The following is a 17,767-nucleotide window of genomic DNA, read 5'->3' as shown; positions in this document are numbered from 1 at the left end:
CTGGGCCTTCGGACCAAGAGTCCCTCAACAGAGTACCGGCCTTCCCTCTGGCTACTGGACCGACGCGCCGTGCCGTGGTCCAACCCAGAACTCTCAAAGAGACCAAGCTTCAGTGCCTCCTGACGCCCAGACAAAACCGGCTGAAGGTCTTCATGCAGCTGGATCCCCACACGTGAGAATGAGTGGTGTCTAAAGTTCTGACTTCTGTCAAAGTTCTGACTTCTGTCTAAAGTTCTAACTTCTACCTTATGAACTTAAGAGAATAAAGATTAGGGTCTCATAGTATTAAGAATTACTCCAGTAATATTTCATTTTTATATAACCCGACCCTTTAACTTTACCATCTACCGACGGTTACAAGATTCTATTAATTTCCTAATTACAGTCTTTACATTTTCTGTTATCTGTTGTTCGTCTAAAACTGTCATGTCTTTTATTTTACCCAAATTATTTAGTCAATAAACATATAATCGTTTGTCTTTGTCTGGAACTTAATTTTAATATGGAGAACCGATGGATACGTGCAAAGAATTCACTACTTCAGAATATTGAGACTGAATATTGACTGATATTAAATAAATTGATTTTGAATGGACTCTAACTGTCCAAGCCAACTTGTACAGTTAGGTGTTTGGAATAATGTCCTCCGGATTATTCCAATAACTAAACACGGAGGTGGTGCCCCTTTAACGAGTGTAATATTAATTGACAGTGATTAACAATCATATATATATATATATATATCAAAGTAGTGTGTGAGCAGTGTCTCCTACATGATCTTTTTATGGTGCTGCCCATGTCAGGACCACATACCATAGTATCCTACACATCTTTAAAAATGAACTTAATTCTTCTTCCTGATTTAAAAAATCCAGAATCTACAGGCATGCAAATGTTTTTCAGACATTGGCTGTTAGAACAAGAACAAACGTATATTTTTAAATGTCAGTGTTGATCATGAGTATTAATTTCCACAGACTCATTTTTAAGAGTAACTACTACATGGAGCACTGAGATGTTTAATGTACAAAGCTGAGCACTAAGTGCTGATTTAGAGTATAGAATATGGTTAATGTTCTTATTTTAGTGGTAGGTGGTACCTACTCTGCTTAAATCTGATTACTGAAGTGAACTCACATGTTTACTGTACAAAGCTGTTCTGCTGTTACTGTTCTAAATGTCACTGTGATGATTGTGCTTTGTCTTATTAAAACTGATACCTACACTGAACACTGAGTTTTTTAATTCTATTTTTTAAGTATATTTTACATTTTTATTTTGTTTCATTTATTTTATCATTAAAGGGTATTGTTGTTACATTGTAAGAATTTAAGTGATGCTTAAACTGATTACTATACAGAACACTGCTATGTTCACTGTACAGAGCTAGAAGCACTCATTTCTTGCTAACTCTGTACAGCAAACATGCTAGTGCTCTTTGTGTTAACCACTTGCTAAGAGTACACCAAGCAGATTTAATGTGGCCAAGAAAAGCAAGATGAAAACAAACAGTGTGTAACCACTCAATATAAATTGAAGTGATCGCCCATATTGAAATGGGCGACTTTCATTTTTGTTACGTTTGGGCGGCCCCCCCAGATTAATTGTTGCTCCCCCCTGTGCCCCCCACCAGAAAATTCCCTGGACCCGCCCCTGTGTAGCGGGCTGCCGCTACCTGGCTCCTGTTCTCACTACAGCTGTTCTAATGTCAACAAACACACGTGGCGAATAATTTGACAAATGCACGCACATTACCAAACTCAGATTTATGTGTTGTGATGTTTTTACATGATAACGTATAAAAAATAGCAGCAAAACCACCACCTTTCTTGTTAGATCTGGAACAGTGGGAAAATGAAAAATTAGACGGTGAAGCTTCAATCAGCTCCTTACTACCAGTCTCATCAAACTGCTCCTCATATTTGTTTATTCATGTTTTTAATGTGAAATGTAATTTTCCCAATAGCTTCCATCTCATCTGACCCACTGACTCCAAATCAGTGCCGAAATGTCTTCCTAACAAGTTGAATGAGACACACCTCTTTCTGTTGAGTTTTAGTGCTCCTCACATGTTTCGGAACGTTTTGTGTGTAAAATCATCATTTTCTGAGCGGAGTTTCGCCGCGGTCTTCTATAGAACGGAGCCCAGCCGTGCAGCGGACACTCAGAACCTCCGGAGTCCCGGAGTGGAATGAACCAAAACGAGGGAAACACTCGTATGTTCGCTCCATGTAGTGAAACGTGACTGCGATGCATATGTCCCCCTCTGTGGCCACTCCAGGGCTCTGAACATTAGTGTTATTAAAATAAGAAACTTTTACTCACCTATCCTGTGTAACTTTACTTGGGGTTTCCAGCAGATATCCAGCATGACGCGCTGCCGATCGATCTCTTCCTCGTACTGGACGATAGTTGTTTTAAAAACTCTGAATATTTCTTCAGCAGCAGCAGTTAGTCGCTCGTTGACAAAGTCTCTCAAACTCTCAACTGAACTCATTGTTCTTTAATTACTCATTCAATAATGAGCTGCGCTGTGACTCAGTACCGTCTTCACTTCATTCATTACACACAGTCAGCTAATGCTGCTAGCTGCTACTGTTTACTTCTGTTACCTCGGGTGATCTGAAGATCAGACAGAGCCGCTACAAACCACGCCCCCTACAAAACACGCCCATACGACACTACGGTGGGTGTGAAGGTCCAGAGCACTTAGAAAGCAAACAGGAAGGAAAAAACTTTAACAACTTTAACGGTTGATTCAATGCAAACAATGCGCTTGAAACAATAAATTAATGTAATGTAATTAAAAAGATTATATAGGACTGATAAATCTGGTGCATGCATCTTTTCATATTCTTTAATATAAGTTACGTGCACAAGGTTATTTTAAACTTAATGAAATAAAATAGTTACAATAACAATTGGAGGAACACCAGCCCTTATGTCTCCATCACAAGGCTCTGCTTCTGTTCCCCGCCCTCTGACTTCTCACCTCTCAACCACAAGAGAAGATTCACTTAACAAACAAATCTGTTTGACTGAATATTCGCTTCTTCCCCCCCTCCAAAGAAGATTAACTCCTTCCTCAGACCAAACGAGGTCCAGCACGAGCCCTCTTCCCTCTACAGAGTGGGATGTGTTGCTTTCTTGCTAACAGCAGATCACGAGAGAACTAATTTTATTAAGTTACAATGAATAAGCACAATAGAGTCCTTTCTTTCTCCACATCAGATGACAAGAAGTGTGGGCAGATGTTGGTTGGGGTAGAGATGACCCAGCCCCCCCCTCACTGGCCAAGCTGTTTTTATTACCCTGACTGTGACATTTCAATCTTTGCTGCATTCCCTATACTCATCCACATTTCAATATGTTCTGAATAACTATTAAACAACAATTTAATCTTCTTAACTTTAGCAGATTCCCAAATAGCCTAAGAAGGGCATACAATAGATCTTTCCCATGTTAGTTTCAAGCCCAAATTAAGTTTATTACTTAATGAGTTTGAGGTCTGTGAGAAACCAGCCCCACCCCACCTTTGCGATGGGCACAGACTTGCATATCATGATCCTCTTCTGTGTGTAATACTTGTGTTATTTACCAGGTAAATGTCTGATATGTTTTGTTAAGATAGAACTACAAGGAATATGTATAAGTCCTTGGTCCTGCTGTGTATTGTATATTTTATTGTTGATATTGTATATTTTATTGTTTTATGCCTTAATCATGTTTTAATTATTTCATTCTTGGATCATAACCATGTTACATCTTTCATCCATCCATCCATCCATTTTCTTCCGCTTATCCGGGGCCGGGTCGCGGGGGCAGCTGCCTGAGCAGGGACACCCAGACTTCCCTCTCCCCGGATACTGCCTCCAGCTCTTCCGGGAGGACCCCAAGGCGTTCCCAGGCCAGCTGAGTGACATAGTCACACCAGCGTGTCCTGGGTCTTCCTCGGGGTCTCCTCCCGGAGGGACATGCCAGGAACACCTCCCGAGGGAGGCGTCCCGGGGGCATCCGAAACAGATGCCCGAGCCACCTCAGCTGGCTCCTCTCGATGTGGAGGAGCAGCGGCTCTACTCTGAGCTCCTCCCGGGTGACAGAGCTCTTCACCCTATCTCTAAGGGAGCGCCCTGCCACCCTGCGGAGGAAACTCATTTCGTTACATCTTTCAACAAAGACAAAAATTCGACTTCTAAGATGGTGAAGTTTTTGGGAAGTTAAAACACGATTTTGAAACATTAAAACAATAGTTTAGTTAAATTAAAGTGTTGTGGGGCTAAACTCCGAACACAGAAGGAATGATTGTCAGCCAGCCCCACCCCAGTTTTCAGTCTGTCTGCTGCATTTTATAAAAACAGAGAAGATGCTCTGCACTTCACTTCGGTCACGACTTCGGTCACTGCTCTTCTGTCACTACACTTCTCTGTCTTCTTCTCCTTCTCTCTTCTCTTCTCTTCACTTCTTTGCCTTTTATTCTTATTTTTATTTTTAAAGTAATCTTTACTTTTATTTTTGCAACAAGCTCTAAGAAAGCTAATTGAATAACTACTTTAAGTGCTTTACTTTTATCCAAGTTTTTAATAGAACAAATTCTTTTCTTTTTGATTTTAATATACTGTTAAAGTATCACCGCCTGATCCAGAAGAAGTAGAATTAGTGTCAGAATCAGAACTTAAGAACCACCACTTGAAACAAGTCGTCTTTTTCAAGACTGTGATCATCTGATGAAGAACGTTGCAGTTCATCGTCTGCCTCAGAAGAAGTGCAAGGAGTCTCCAACAAAAGAGACTTTGTGTGCTCCCAGCCGAGATCGACTCTGCCCCCAGCGCTCCCAAGGCGGAAAACCCGCTGGGCCTTCAGGCCAAGAGTTCCTCAACAGAGTACCAGCCTTCCCTCTGGCTATTGGACTGACGCGCTGTGCCGTAGTCCAACCCAGAACTCTCAAAGAGACCAAGCTTCAGGACCTCCTGAGACCCAGACAAAACAGGCTGAACGTCTTCATGCAGCTGGATCCAAACACGTGAGAATGAGTGGTGTGTAAAGTTCTGACTTCTGTCAAATTTCTGACTTCTGTCTGAAGTTCTGACTTCTATTCTATGACTTTAAGAAAGTTGAGATTAGGGTCTCGTTAGTATTTTAAAAAATTTCTCCCGTAACATTTAATATATAAAAACCTGACCCTTTAACTTTACCATCTGCCGACGGTCACATAATTTATTTCTTTCTAATTACAGTCTTTACCTTATTTTTGTTGTCTGTTATCTGTTGTTCATCTAAAATTGTCAGTTCATTTATGTTACCCCTAATTATTTAGTCAATAAACATATATAATCGTTTTTCTTTGTCTGGAACTTAATTTTAATGTGGAGAACCGATGGATACGTGCAAAGAATTCACTGCTTCAGAATATTGAGATTGAGTGAACTGATTTGAAATTGATACTCTGAATGTCCAAGTCAAACTTGTACAGTCAGATGTTTGGAATAGTTCCGTCCGGCCTATTCCAGTAAATCAAACAACGAAGGTGGTGCCCCATCTACGAGTGTAAAATTAATCACCAGTGATTAATGACCTTTATTATCAAGCAGTGATAGTCCCCTACATTTATATCTCTGGTGCCGTCCATGTGAGGCCTGTATAGTCTCCTACAGTTCCATAATTCCTGGTGGCCGATAATTTTGGCCTGAACTGTACATGGAAGCTACAGTAAAATCTACGAGTATTTAACATATAACTTTATATAAAAGCAGGACAGGAGGAGCGATAATAAGTGGGACACATGAGAGCAATTAACTCGACTTTTTGATTATCATGTTAACAAATATGAGCAAATCAGCATGTAGATAGACACATAAACATATTTTGAGATATTATCAAGGGGAAATTGTCCACATTCAGCATCAGCTCATCATTTCTCCTGTGTATATTGATCCTCTGAGGATTCTTCAAGTAGCTCATTTAAAGTTAAAGTTCTGCAATTATGCATGAAACACTAGAACTGAACCACCTCCAACATATCACTCACTGGTGACGGTGGCAGAAAGGAGGACACTGGACAAACTGCTGGACATTATTGACAATGCCAGCCACCCCCTGCACACCGTCATCAGCAACCAGAGGAGCCTGTTCAGTGGAAGGCTGCTCCTTCCCAAGTGTAGGACCAACAGACTCAAGAACTCCTTTGTCCCGACATGGCCACAAATATCACAGAGAAGTCATTCAATTAATCGCTCTGGATAACCAGCTCATCTCCGTGGTAGAGGATCTGGGTTTTTGAATCCCCGGTATGCCCTTATCACCTCGGCATTACATCACATTGACTTAACTTTCGAGTTACAACGTGCAGTATGTGCACTAGTTTCGTGGGTCTCATACAGCAGAGCATGTAACACAGCTGATACAGGAGATGCTGCACGCTGTGAAATAGACAAGCAACACGTCCACGTCATTTAACATGACAACGTAAGGAATATGAAAAAAGCAGTGATGATATGGAGGCACCAAGCGTGTGCTGCGTCTCACAAACTTCAGCTGCTGTACACGAGGGTCTGCTGTCACAGTGCAGCATCAATACTGTAATAGCATTATGCAGACTAAGACAGAGCCGTATGAAAGTATATACTTTGTTTCAACAAAATAAAAACAATATAAAGGAACAGCTTGGATGCAGGTACTTTTTTCTTAATGCAGCTGTATTATCCAGGAAAATATTAGTTCAGGGAGTTCATTGTTTCCTATATTTAGTTTTGTACCTCTATTTTTCTACTTGTAGGCTGCTGGAAATCCAATTTCCTTGCGGGAGTCATCCCTAAAGGATCAATAAAGAGAAGTCTAAGTCTAAGTCTATACTTTGGAAATACAAGGCTACTCGCCTGTACGTGTCATCAAAAATGTCTCGTCAAAGCAGACTGATCAGACAAACTTTCCCCAGGCAAAACTATGGTTTCTCACCAGTGTGAGTTCTCATGTGAGCTGTTAAGTTACTGCTTTTAGTAAAAGCCTTCCCACATGTTTTGCAAGTAAATGGTTTCTCACCTGTGTGAGTTCTCATGTGAGATGTTAAGTGACTGCTTTTAGTAAAAGCCTTCCCACATGTTTTGCAAGTAAATGGTTTCTCACCTGTGTGAGTTCTCATGTGAACTATTAAGTTACTTTTTATATTAAAAGTCTTCCCACATGTTTTGCAAGTAAACGGTCTCTCACCTGTGTGAGTTCTCATGTGAACTATTAAATGACCGTTTTTAGTAAAAGTCTTCCCACATGTTTTGCAAGTAAATGGTTTCTCACCTGTGTGAGTTCTCATGTGAACTATTAAGTTACTTTTTATATTAAAAGTCTTCCCACATGTTTTGCAAGTAAACGGTTTCTCACCTGTGTGAGTTCTCATGTGAACTATTAAGGTACTGGATTTAGTAAAAGCCTTCCCACATGTTTTGCAAGTAAACGGTTTCTCACCTGTGTGAGTTCTCATGTGAGCTGTTACGTAGCTGGTTTTAGTAAAAGCCTTCCCACATGTTTTGCAAGTAAACGGTCTCTCAACTGTGTGAATTCTCATGTGAATTGTTAAGGCCTCAGTTTGGCTGAAAGACTTCCCACATGTTTTGCAAGTAAACGGTTTCTCATCCGTGTGAGTACTCATGTGAACTATTAAGTCACTTTTTTTATTAAAAGTCTTCCCACATGTTTGGCAAGAATACGGCTTCTCACCTGTGTGGACTCTCGTATGTTTTTCTAAGTCACCACAAGACCTGAAAGTCTTCTCACATGTTTTGCAAGAATATGGTCTCTCACCTGTGTGGATTCTTGTATGTATTTTTAACCCACCACAAAACCTGAAAGTCTTCCCACAGGTGTTGCAAGAATACGGCTTCTCACCTGTGTGGACTCTTATGTGGATTGTTAACTGACTAAGAGTCCTGAAATCTTTACCACATGTTTTGCAAGAATATGGTTTCTCGCCCGTGTGGATTCTCAGGTGTGAATTCAAGTAGGACTTAAACTTAAAAATCTTTCCACATGTGTCACATTTGAAGGACTTTTCACCTGTGTGAGTGTTATGCTGAATGTCTGATGAGTTTTTTGCATAATCACTGTGACTTTTGCTTCTGTGTTGTCTGTTCTGTTGCTTCGGCTCTCCATCTCCGGCTGATCCTGAGTCTCCATGTTCTCCTCCTTTCTGGTCTGGGCTCTCAGCTACATGAGAGTTGTTAGAGAGGAGCTGGTGGTCACTTGTTGGTTCTGCTTCACTGTGGTCACTTTCCTCATAAGCTGGAGTCAACATGACGGTATCCGTCTCCACCTTCAGTACAAGCTGCTCTCCCTCCCGACTGGTGCAGAGTTCCTCCTGTTCCTCTTTAATCTCTGGAGGCTCTGGGTCCTCTTGGTCCAGACTGGAGTTCCTCTCCTGGTTACAGAGCTGCTGGTCAGCCAGAACCTCCTCCTCCTTACAGACATGTTGCTGTGGGAGCTCTGGAGGGACACACAACAAAAGACAGACAATATTTAATCAACCAATCAACCTTTATTTATCCTCCAGAGATCATTGAGATGCAACCCTCATTTACAAGGGCATCAAGGCCCACAGAACAAAGGCCGAATAACAACAAGTAGAAATACTCAGAAAGTTTCAATAGCTTCCAGGTCATGTGACCCACTGACTCCAAACCGATGCTGAATTGTATTAATACACTGGGTGATTAAGAAAACTGTTTCTTGTTTTCTTTACTCCATGGTTTATTTAAATTTGGCTTGTGAAACCCTCTGTAATAAATGTTTTAAACATGTTCTGAAATGCTCAGACCCATCAGAGTATGTTTTCCCGCAGGTCTTTTAAAGGAACAGCTTCTCACCTCTGTGGATTCTCACATGGACCTTTAAACAAGACAACTTGGAAAATGCTTTCCCATATGTTTCAAAAGAATATGGCCTCTCACCTGTGTGGGTTTGAAGGTGTGCATTCAATTGGGGATTAAACTTAAAAGCCTTCCCACATGTGTCACATTTGAAAGACTTATTACCTGGGTGAGTTTGAGCTGTAAGACGTCTTTTCTTTTTCTTCTGCTCTCCATCTCCAGCTGATCCTGAGTCTCCATGTTCTCCTCCTTTCTGGTCTGGGCTCTCAGCTACATGAGAGTTGTTAGAGAGGAGCTGGTGGTCACTTGTTGGTTCTGCTTCACTGTGGTCACTTTCCTCATAAGCTGGAGTCAACATGACGGTATCCGTCTCCACCTTCAGTACAAGCTGCTCTCCCTCCCGACTGGTGCAGAGTTCCTCCTGTTCCTCTTTAATCTCTGGAGGCTCTGGGTCCTCTTGGTCCAGACTGGAGTTCCTCTCCTGGTTACAGAGCTGCTGGTCAGCCAGAACCTCCTCCTCCTTACAGACATGTTGCTGTGGGAGCTCTGGAGGGACACACAACAAAAGACAGACAATATTTAATCAACCAATCAACCTTTATTTATCCTCCAGAGATCATTGAGAGGCAACCCTCATTTACAAGGGCATCGAGGCCCACAGAACAAAGGCCGAATAACAACAAGTAGAAATGCTCAGAAAGTTTCGATAGCTTTATTTATTTATTGATTGATGTTGTTTATTTCGGGCATGTCAATTCATAAGCATCACATTTCATCATTGTTCAAATAATACAATACACATGGCCGAAAGGGAAAAGCGGGAGAAGCCAAAGCTTATCAAGTCCCGCCCCCATTACCCACAGGATAAAATCTTCAACCTGATCTTTTCTTGTCTTTTGCATTTTACATTTTTTTTTTTTTTTTTTTTTTTTACCTAACAACTTCTTTTGTTATGACCTTTGATAACCTAAGTTATCTCACATTGTTGATACACATTATAACAACATCCTGCTATGTACAACTGGCATTGGCCTTGGACCATACAATTTTCTCTGGTTCAACTTATTGTTTGGGTACAGAATGGTATTCGTTATGCTCACATGCCGTCTCAACACAGTGTCTGCACAGTGTCTGTTGATTCGTGCCTCTGACCTTTATCAACCCTCCTGTATTGATCTGTACTGATCAACGATTGAATGTACATACTTTTTCTTGAAGCCACTTAGTGTTGCTGATTTTTTGACATCATCTTCTAGCACATTCCATTGTTTAACACCTTTGACCGATAAAGAAAAGGATTTTAACGTAGTTCGTACTTTACTTTGCCTGAAAATCATGTTCCCTCTGAGATTGTGTCTCTCCTCTCTGTCTAGGAAGAGTATTTGCAAATTATGGGGGAGGCTTTTGTTAGCAGCCTTGTGCATCATTTGTAGTGTGCGATAGTTTATTAAGTCATATAGTTTAAGTATTCTTGATTCAATAAATAACTGATTTGTGTGTGCCCTATAGTTGGCATAATGTAAGATTCTCAAAGCTCTTTTTTGGAGTATTAACAAAGGCTGTGTGGAGCCTTTATATGTGTGTCCCCACACCTCTGCACAGTATTGCAGGTGTGGAGAGACGAGTGCACAGTACAACAGGTGAAGTGCTTTTTGATTTAATATTTTTGTGCTTTCCAGAGTATGGACACACTCCTGGCCAACTTCCTTTTTAGCTGTCTTATGTGTGGCTTCCAACTTAACATGTCGTCGATGATTACTCCCAGTACTTTGTTCTCATGTACCCTTTCAATATTCACTCCGTTTACTTGAATGTTAGTACTGTTGTTGCAGCCTTTTTTCCCATATAGCATGTATTTAGTTTTCTCAAGATTTAGTGATAATTTATTTATATTAAACCACACATGAAGTTTGGCCATTTCGTGATTTACTGTTTCCACAAGTTGGTTCAAGTCAGTCCCAGAACAGAAAATATTTGTATCATCTGCGAATAATATTAATTTCAGAATATTTGACACTTTGCATATATCATGTATATATAGTATAAACAGCTTTGGACCCAGAACTGACCCCTGTGGGACCCCACAGACTATGTCCAAGCTAGTCGATGTGTTATCACCCATTTTGACATATTGGGATCTCTTGTGTAGATAGCTCTTGACCCACTGCAGTGCTACACCTCTAATGCCATATCTCTCCAGTTTAGCTATTAAAATATCATGATTAATGGTGTCAAATGCTTTTTTCAGGTCTATGAAAATTCCTATTGAATGTTGTTTTTGGTCAATAGCGTCAGTAATGATTTCCACAGACTCAGTTAGAGCAAAGGCAGTCGAGTGGTTCTTTCTGAATCCATATTGGCTGTCATATAGCAATTTGTGTTTGTTGATGAAGTTATCTAGCCTATTGTTGAATAGCTTCTCTAGGATTTTCGACAGTTGTGGCAGTATTGAGATTGGTCCGAATTAGTAAACTCGTGTGTGTCACCATTCTTAAACAGTGGCACAACTTTGACAACTTTCATTTTAGTGGGAAATATCCCAGTTTGAAATGACAGATTAAAAATGTATGTTAGTGGTGAAATAATTCCGTCTAATACTTTCTTAATTAGCCTCATGTCGAAGTCATCAACATCAGTGGAAGTTTTTGTTACGCATTCGTTGACCAGAGGTCTAATCTCTGTGTCCTTCACTGGTGTGAGAAACATTGAGCTGGGAGTTCTGTCTCCATCCTTATCAAAGTGGTCCCAGTGTAGGGGTGAGTCAGGAATGTCCTTGGCTAGCTCTGGCCCGATGTTTACAAAGAATTGATTGAATCTATTTGTTTTGACTTCCGGATTTTCTTCCTGCATGTTGTTATACTTGAAGTAGGGAGGATAGTTAGGCTTTGTGCTTTTTTTATTAGTCACATTGTTTAGAATATCCCATAATTTTTTAGTATACTTCATATTTTCTGCTCGTAGATTGCTGTAATATTCTTTCTTGCATTCCTTTAGGATGCTGTTTAGCTTGTTTTTATACCTTTTATATCTCACTTCAGACTGGGCCGTCCTTGATTTTAGGAACTGTCTATACAGAGTGTTTTTTCTTCCTGCAGGCGTTTATCAATGTTTTTGTGAGCCATGGTTTCTGCTCCTTATTCTGATTAGGGTGTTTCTTTTTCACAGGACAGTGTCTGTCATACAGTGTTTTAAATTTTTGCAAAAAGGAATCATATGCATCATTCACATCTGTTTCATTATAAACATTATTCCAGTTTTGCCTCAGTAGTTCATTTTTCAGTATATTCATTCCTTCTTCAGTTCTGACCCTTATGTATGTGTTTTTGTTAGGTGTCTGTCTCACAGTGTATTTATAGTCATAGATAGCAAAGATTGGTAAGTGGTCACTTATATCATTTATCAGGAGTCCACTTACTATGTCATTAACGTTTCGGATTGAGCAAGTCAATATTTATATCACCACAGATAAAAACTCTCTTTTGACTTGTTTCGGAGAATATTTCTCCCACACATTCATTGAAGTCCTCTATTTTTGAGTCTGGTGCTCTGTAGACACAGCTTACAACTATATTTTTACCTTTAGTTACACAGATTTCAGGTCATGTGACCCACTGACTCCAAACCGATGCTGAACTGTATACACTGGGTGATTAGGACACACCTTGTTATATGGACTTTACTGCTCCTAATATTTGTCATTCATGTTTTTAAGTGAAATGTAATTTTCCCAATAGCTTCCATCTCATCTGACCCACTGACTCCAAATCAGTGCCGAAATGTCTTCCTAACAGGTTGAATGAGACACACCTCTTTCTGTTGAGTTTTAGTGCTCCTCACATGTTTCGGAACGTTTTGTGGCTAAAATCATAATTTTCTGAGCGGAGTTTCGCCGCGGTCTTCTATAGAACGGAGCCCAGCCGTGCAGCGGACACTCAGAACCTCCGGAGTCCCGGAGTGGAATGAACCAAAACGAGGGAAACACTCGTATGTTCGCTCCATGTAGTGAAACGTGGCTGCGATGCATATGTCCCCCTCTGTGGCCACTCCAGGGCTCTGAACATTAGTGTTATTAAAATAAGAAACTTTTACTCACCTATCCTGTGTAACTTTACTTGGGGTTTCCAGCAGATATCCAGCATGACGCGCTGCCGATCGATCTCTTCCTCGTACTGGACGATAGTTGTTTTAAAAACTCTGAATATTTCTTCAGCAGCAGCAGTTAGTCGCTCGTTGACAAACTCTCTCAAACTCTCAACTGAACTCATTGTTCTTTAATTACTCATTCAATAATGAGCTGCGCTGTGACTCAGTACCGTCTTCACTTCATTCATTACACACAGCCAGCTAATGCTGCTAGCTGCTACTGTTTACTTCTGTTACCTCGTGCGTGATCTGAAGATCACACCGAGCCGCTACAAACCACGCCCCCTACAAAAACACGCCCATACGACACTACGGTGGCTGTGAAGGTCCAGAGCACTTGAAAAGTAAACAGAAAGGAAACAATTTTAACAACTTTAACGGTTGATTCACAACAATGTCTTTCAATGCAAACAATGCGCTTGAAACAATAGATTAATACAAAAATATGATGTAATGTAATTAAAAAGATTATATAGGACTAATAACAATGACAGGACGGGAAGGGACAGAACCAGATGCTTCCCTTTAAGTAAGTGTGGGAACGTAAATGTCCCATGTCCAGTAGACATTAAACAGCCATAAACAGCCCTGTAGTGTGCATCACAACTGAAGGTACCCTCAGTTAAGAGGTTCGGAGTTAACTCAATGTATACATTCCCATCTAAGTATAGAGAGACCTGCCGGTCCACTTCAGATGACATCATCACAGTCACGCAACACACACACTCGAGTGATATTTCACCAGTGGTGTTAGGCAGACCCGTCCTGTTCTTCTCTCACTGAATGGAGGGGCCCTCAGTCCCCACAAGTAAACAACTAGGAAGTAGGCGGGTATGAACGAATGGACTTACAAAAGGACTCATGCACCAGGGAACAGGGTGGTACTTGGCTTCTCAGCTAACAAGGCTGCCTCATTGTTGAGAGGTGTGACTTGGCTGACGACCTGAATGTCTTCTACTGCAGGTTTGAGAAGCCAACATTCACACCCAACACCCACTCCAGCATCAAACAACCCTCATCACCCCCTGCACCACCCTCATCCCTCCCTACTGACCCTCCACCCCTCACTCAGTATCTGTGAAGAGGATGTGTGTCAGCTCTTCAGGAAACAGAAGACCAGGAAACCTCCTGGTCCAGACGGCGTCTCACCCTCCTGTCTGAAGGTCTGTGCTGACCAGCTGGCCCCCCTCTTCACCCATATCTTTGACAGATCACTGGAGCTGTGTGAAGTCCCCTCCTGCTTCAAAAGCTCCACAATAATCCCAGTCCCCAAGAAACCACTAATCTCAGGACTCAATGACTACAGGCCCGTGGCGCTGACGTCTGTGGGCATCAAGTTCTTTGAGAGAGAGAGTGTTGAGCTACCCAAAGGACATCACAGGCCAGTTTGGATATCGGAGTCAGAACAGGTCAGTGGATGATGCAATCAACATGGGACTGCACTACATCCTGCAACACCTCGACTCCCCAGGGACACATGCTAGAATCCTGTTTGTGGACTTCAACTCAACGTTCAACACCATTATCCCAGACATCCTCCACTCCAAACTCACCCAGCTCACTGTCCCAGCCTCCATCTGTCAGTGGATCACAAACTTCCTGACAGACAGGAGGCAGCAGCTGAGGCTGACACAACAGTTGTCAGCCTCATGCTTACAGACGGGAGGTGGAACCGCTGGCCCTCTGGTGTGGTCAGAACAATTTGGAGCTGAACACGCTCAAAAATGTGGAGATGACAGTGGAGTTCAGGAGTAGCCCCGTACACTGCCCCCCATCACCATTTTCAATAACTCCCTGTCTGTTGTGGAAACCTTCAGGTTCCTGGGAACTTCCCAGGAACTTCCCACACCCAAAGTCACAGACTTCCCCCACATCCGACACTCAGCCCCCCTGCTCCACTGTGTCCCTCTCGTCTCTCCTGGTGAGAAATGAGTTGAGGAAGATGAAGGTGAAGAAGGCTAGGGGTCCAGGTGGCAGAGTCCTGCACGGGTCTTATTTTGCAAACCCGCGCCCGCCCGTACCCGTTGTATTTAAACCGCATCCGACCCGTTTCAGGTCACTAGCACAAATTACATTCTGCACCCATGCCGACCCGCTATAAATTGATACCGACGCCCATCCCACACCCAAAGCAAAATTAGTCTGACGCTGTGGGGGGTTGTAGTACGGTCGTCAACTCCGTGAGCTGGGGGAGGGACAAACGGATGCTCGTCACCATCAACATCAATGGGCGGGTGGGCGCTTCTTTTACAAAAAGAACACGGCAGCTCTCAAACACTCGCTATAATGGAGCTAACATCGAAAATGAGTATAGCAGCGCTGAGCTAGCAGTATAGCTGCGCAGCGCCGCTGTTCCACCATCTGGGGAGAACCCTGTGTGTCGTTAATGATGTTTTTGTTTTTACCCGCAGGTACCCGAACCCGTGCAGGACTCTGCCAGGTGGGATCAGCTCCAGGCATCATTAGTCTGCTTACAGAATTTGTTTCCTTGTACTTGGCAAATATGCAACGTAAAGCGGTTCTAGACACTGTGAAACACTTTGAAATAGCAGTATAGCCTTCCCCCTTATTATAAGCCTCCACGATCTTCTTTCTGAGCTCAAGACTGATTTCCTTTGTCTTTGGCATGGTGAGTAGAAGTAGTCCCTCTCAATAATGTGAACAAGTGCCTTGTTCCTAGGAGCCCTTTTGTGCTGATTGAAGGCTCAGAATTTTAGGAAAATATTCCGAATCAGCACCTCCAAATCCGAGGCCATGGTTCTCGACCGGAAAAAGGTGGCCTGCTCCCTCCAGGTGGGAGGAGAGTTCCTGCCTCAAGTGGAGGAGTTTAAGTATCTTGGGGTCTTGTTCACGAGTGAGGGAAGGATGGAGCGTGAGATTGACAGACGGATCGGTGCAGCGGCCGCAGTAATGCGGTCTTTGTATCGGTCCGTCGTGGTGAAGAGAGAGCTGAGCCGAAAGGCGAAGCTCTCGATTTACCAGTCAATCTACGTTCCGACCCTCACCTATGGCCATGAACTTTGGGTCATGACCGAAAGAATAAGATCCCGGATACAAGCGGCCGAAATGAGTTTCCTCCGCAGGGTGGCAGGGCGCTCCCTTAGAGATAGGGTGAAGAGCTCTGTCACCCGGGAGGAGCTCAGAGTAGAGCCGCTGCTCCTCCACATCGAGAGGAGCCAGCTGAGGTGGCTCGGGCATCTGTTTCGGATGCCCCCGGGACGCCTCCCTCGGGAGGTGTTCCTGGCATGTCCCTCCGGGAGGAGACCCCGAGGAAGACCCAGGACACGCTGGTGTGACTATGTCGCCCAGCTGGCCTGGGAACGCCTTGGGGTCCTCCCGGAAGAGCTGGAGGCAGTATCCGGGGAGAGGGAAGTCTGGGTGTCCCTGCTCAGGCAGCTGCCCCCGCGACCCGGCCCCGGATAAGCGGATGAAAATGGATGGATGGATGGATTCCATAATTCCTGGAGGCTAATAATGTTGACCTCAACTGTACATGGAAGCTACTGTAAAATCTACAAGGATTTAACATAAAACTGTTTATATAAAAGCAAGACAGGAGGAGCAATAATGAGTGGGACACATGAGAGCGATTAACTCGACTTTTTAATCATCAAGTTAACAAATATGGACAAATCAGCATGTAGATAGACACAAACATATTTTGACATCTTCCCAAGGGGAAATTGTTCACATTCAGCATCAGCTCATCATTTCTCCTGTGTATATTGATCCTCTGAGGATTCTTCAAGTAGCTCATTTAAAGTTAAAGTTCTGCAATTATGCATGAAACACTAGAACTGAACCACCTCCAACATATCACTCACTGGTGACGGTGGCAGAAAGGAGGACACTGGACAAACTGCTGGACATTATTGACAATGCCAGCCACCCCCTGCACACCATCATCAGCAACCAGAGGAGCCTGTTCAGTGGAAGGCTGCTCCTTCCCAAGTGTAGGACCAACAGACTCAAGAACTCCTTTGTCCCGACATGACTACAAATATCACAGAGAAGTCATTCAATTAATCGCTCTGGATAATCAGCTCATCTCCGTGGTAGAGGATCAGGGTTTTTGAATCCCCGGTATGCCCTTATCACCTCGGCATTACATCACATTGACTCCACTTTCGAGTTACAATGTGCCATATGCGCACTAGTTTCGTGGTTCTCGTACAGCAGAGCATGTAAAACAGCTGATAGAGGAGATACTGAACGCTGTGAAATAGACATGCAACATGTCCACGTCATTTACCTTGACAACGTAAAGAGGCACCAAGCGTGTGCTGCATCTCACACACTTCAGCTGCTGTACACGAGGGTCTGCTGTCACAGTGCAGCATCACACACTCACCTGCTAACACGAGGTAGGTGGAGGACAATACTGTAATAGCATATGCAGAATAAGACATAGCCATATGAAAGTATATACTTTGTTTCAACAAAATAAAAAAAATATAAAGGAACAGCTTGGATGCAGGTACCTTTTTCTTAATGCAGCTGTATTATCCAGGAAAAAATTAGTTCCGGGAGTTTATTGTTTACTGTTTGTTGTTTTACTTCCTATACTTAGTTTTGTACCCCCGTTTTTCTACTTGTAGGCTGCTGGAAATCCAATTTCCTTGTGGGAGTCATCCCAAAAGGATCAATAAAGAGAAGTCTAAGTCTATACTTTGGAAATACAAGGCTACTTGCCTGTACGTGTCATCAAATGTCTCGTCAAAGCAGACTGATCAGACAAACTTTCCCCAGGCAAAACTATGGTTTCTCACCTG

At 42.7% G+C, this 17,767-nt stretch overlaps 2 protein-coding genes across 2 annotated transcripts in view; both read right to left on the bottom strand.

Moving 5' to 3' along the window:
- Positions 1-5,819: 5,819 nt before the first annotated feature.
- LOC115592687 (gastrula zinc finger protein XlCGF57.1-like) lies at positions 5,820-9,164 on the bottom strand. The gene is made up of 2 exons (XM_030435733.1): positions 9,018-9,164; positions 5,820-8,469 (listed from the first exon to the last, which is right to left on the bottom strand). Exon 2 carries the CDS (start codon positions 8,279-8,281, stop codon positions 6,938-6,940), a length of 1,344 nt encoding a protein of 447 aa, XP_030291593.1. The 5' UTR covers positions 8,282-8,469; positions 9,018-9,164; the 3' UTR covers positions 5,820-6,937.
- A 7,416-nt stretch (positions 9,165-16,580) lies between these two features.
- Positions 16,581-17,767, bottom strand: part of LOC115592703 (gastrula zinc finger protein XlCGF57.1-like) — a 32,584-nt gene continuing 31,397 nt past the window's right edge. The window contains exon 2 of the mRNA XM_030435757.1: positions 16,581-17,764. Coding sequence (XP_030291617.1) covers positions 17,751-17,764 — 14 coding nt within the window. The 3' untranslated portion in view covers positions 16,581-17,750. The remainder of the gene's footprint in view (positions 17,765-17,767) is intronic.

Source organism: Sparus aurata, chromosome 12 (genome assembly GCF_900880675.1).
Source record: "Sparus aurata chromosome 12, fSpaAur1.1, whole genome shotgun sequence".
In the NCBI taxonomy this organism is placed as follows: domain Eukaryota; kingdom Metazoa; phylum Chordata; class Actinopteri; order Spariformes; family Sparidae; genus Sparus; species Sparus aurata.
Note: the sequence above shows the minus strand (reverse complement) of the source record. Positions and strands in the feature narration are given on the sequence as shown.

Coding starts and splice junctions, on each gene's coding strand:
- LOC115592687 (XM_030435733.1), bottom strand. CDS start 8,281: ATGTTGACTCCAGCTTATGAGGAAAGTGACCACAGTGAAGCAGAACCA.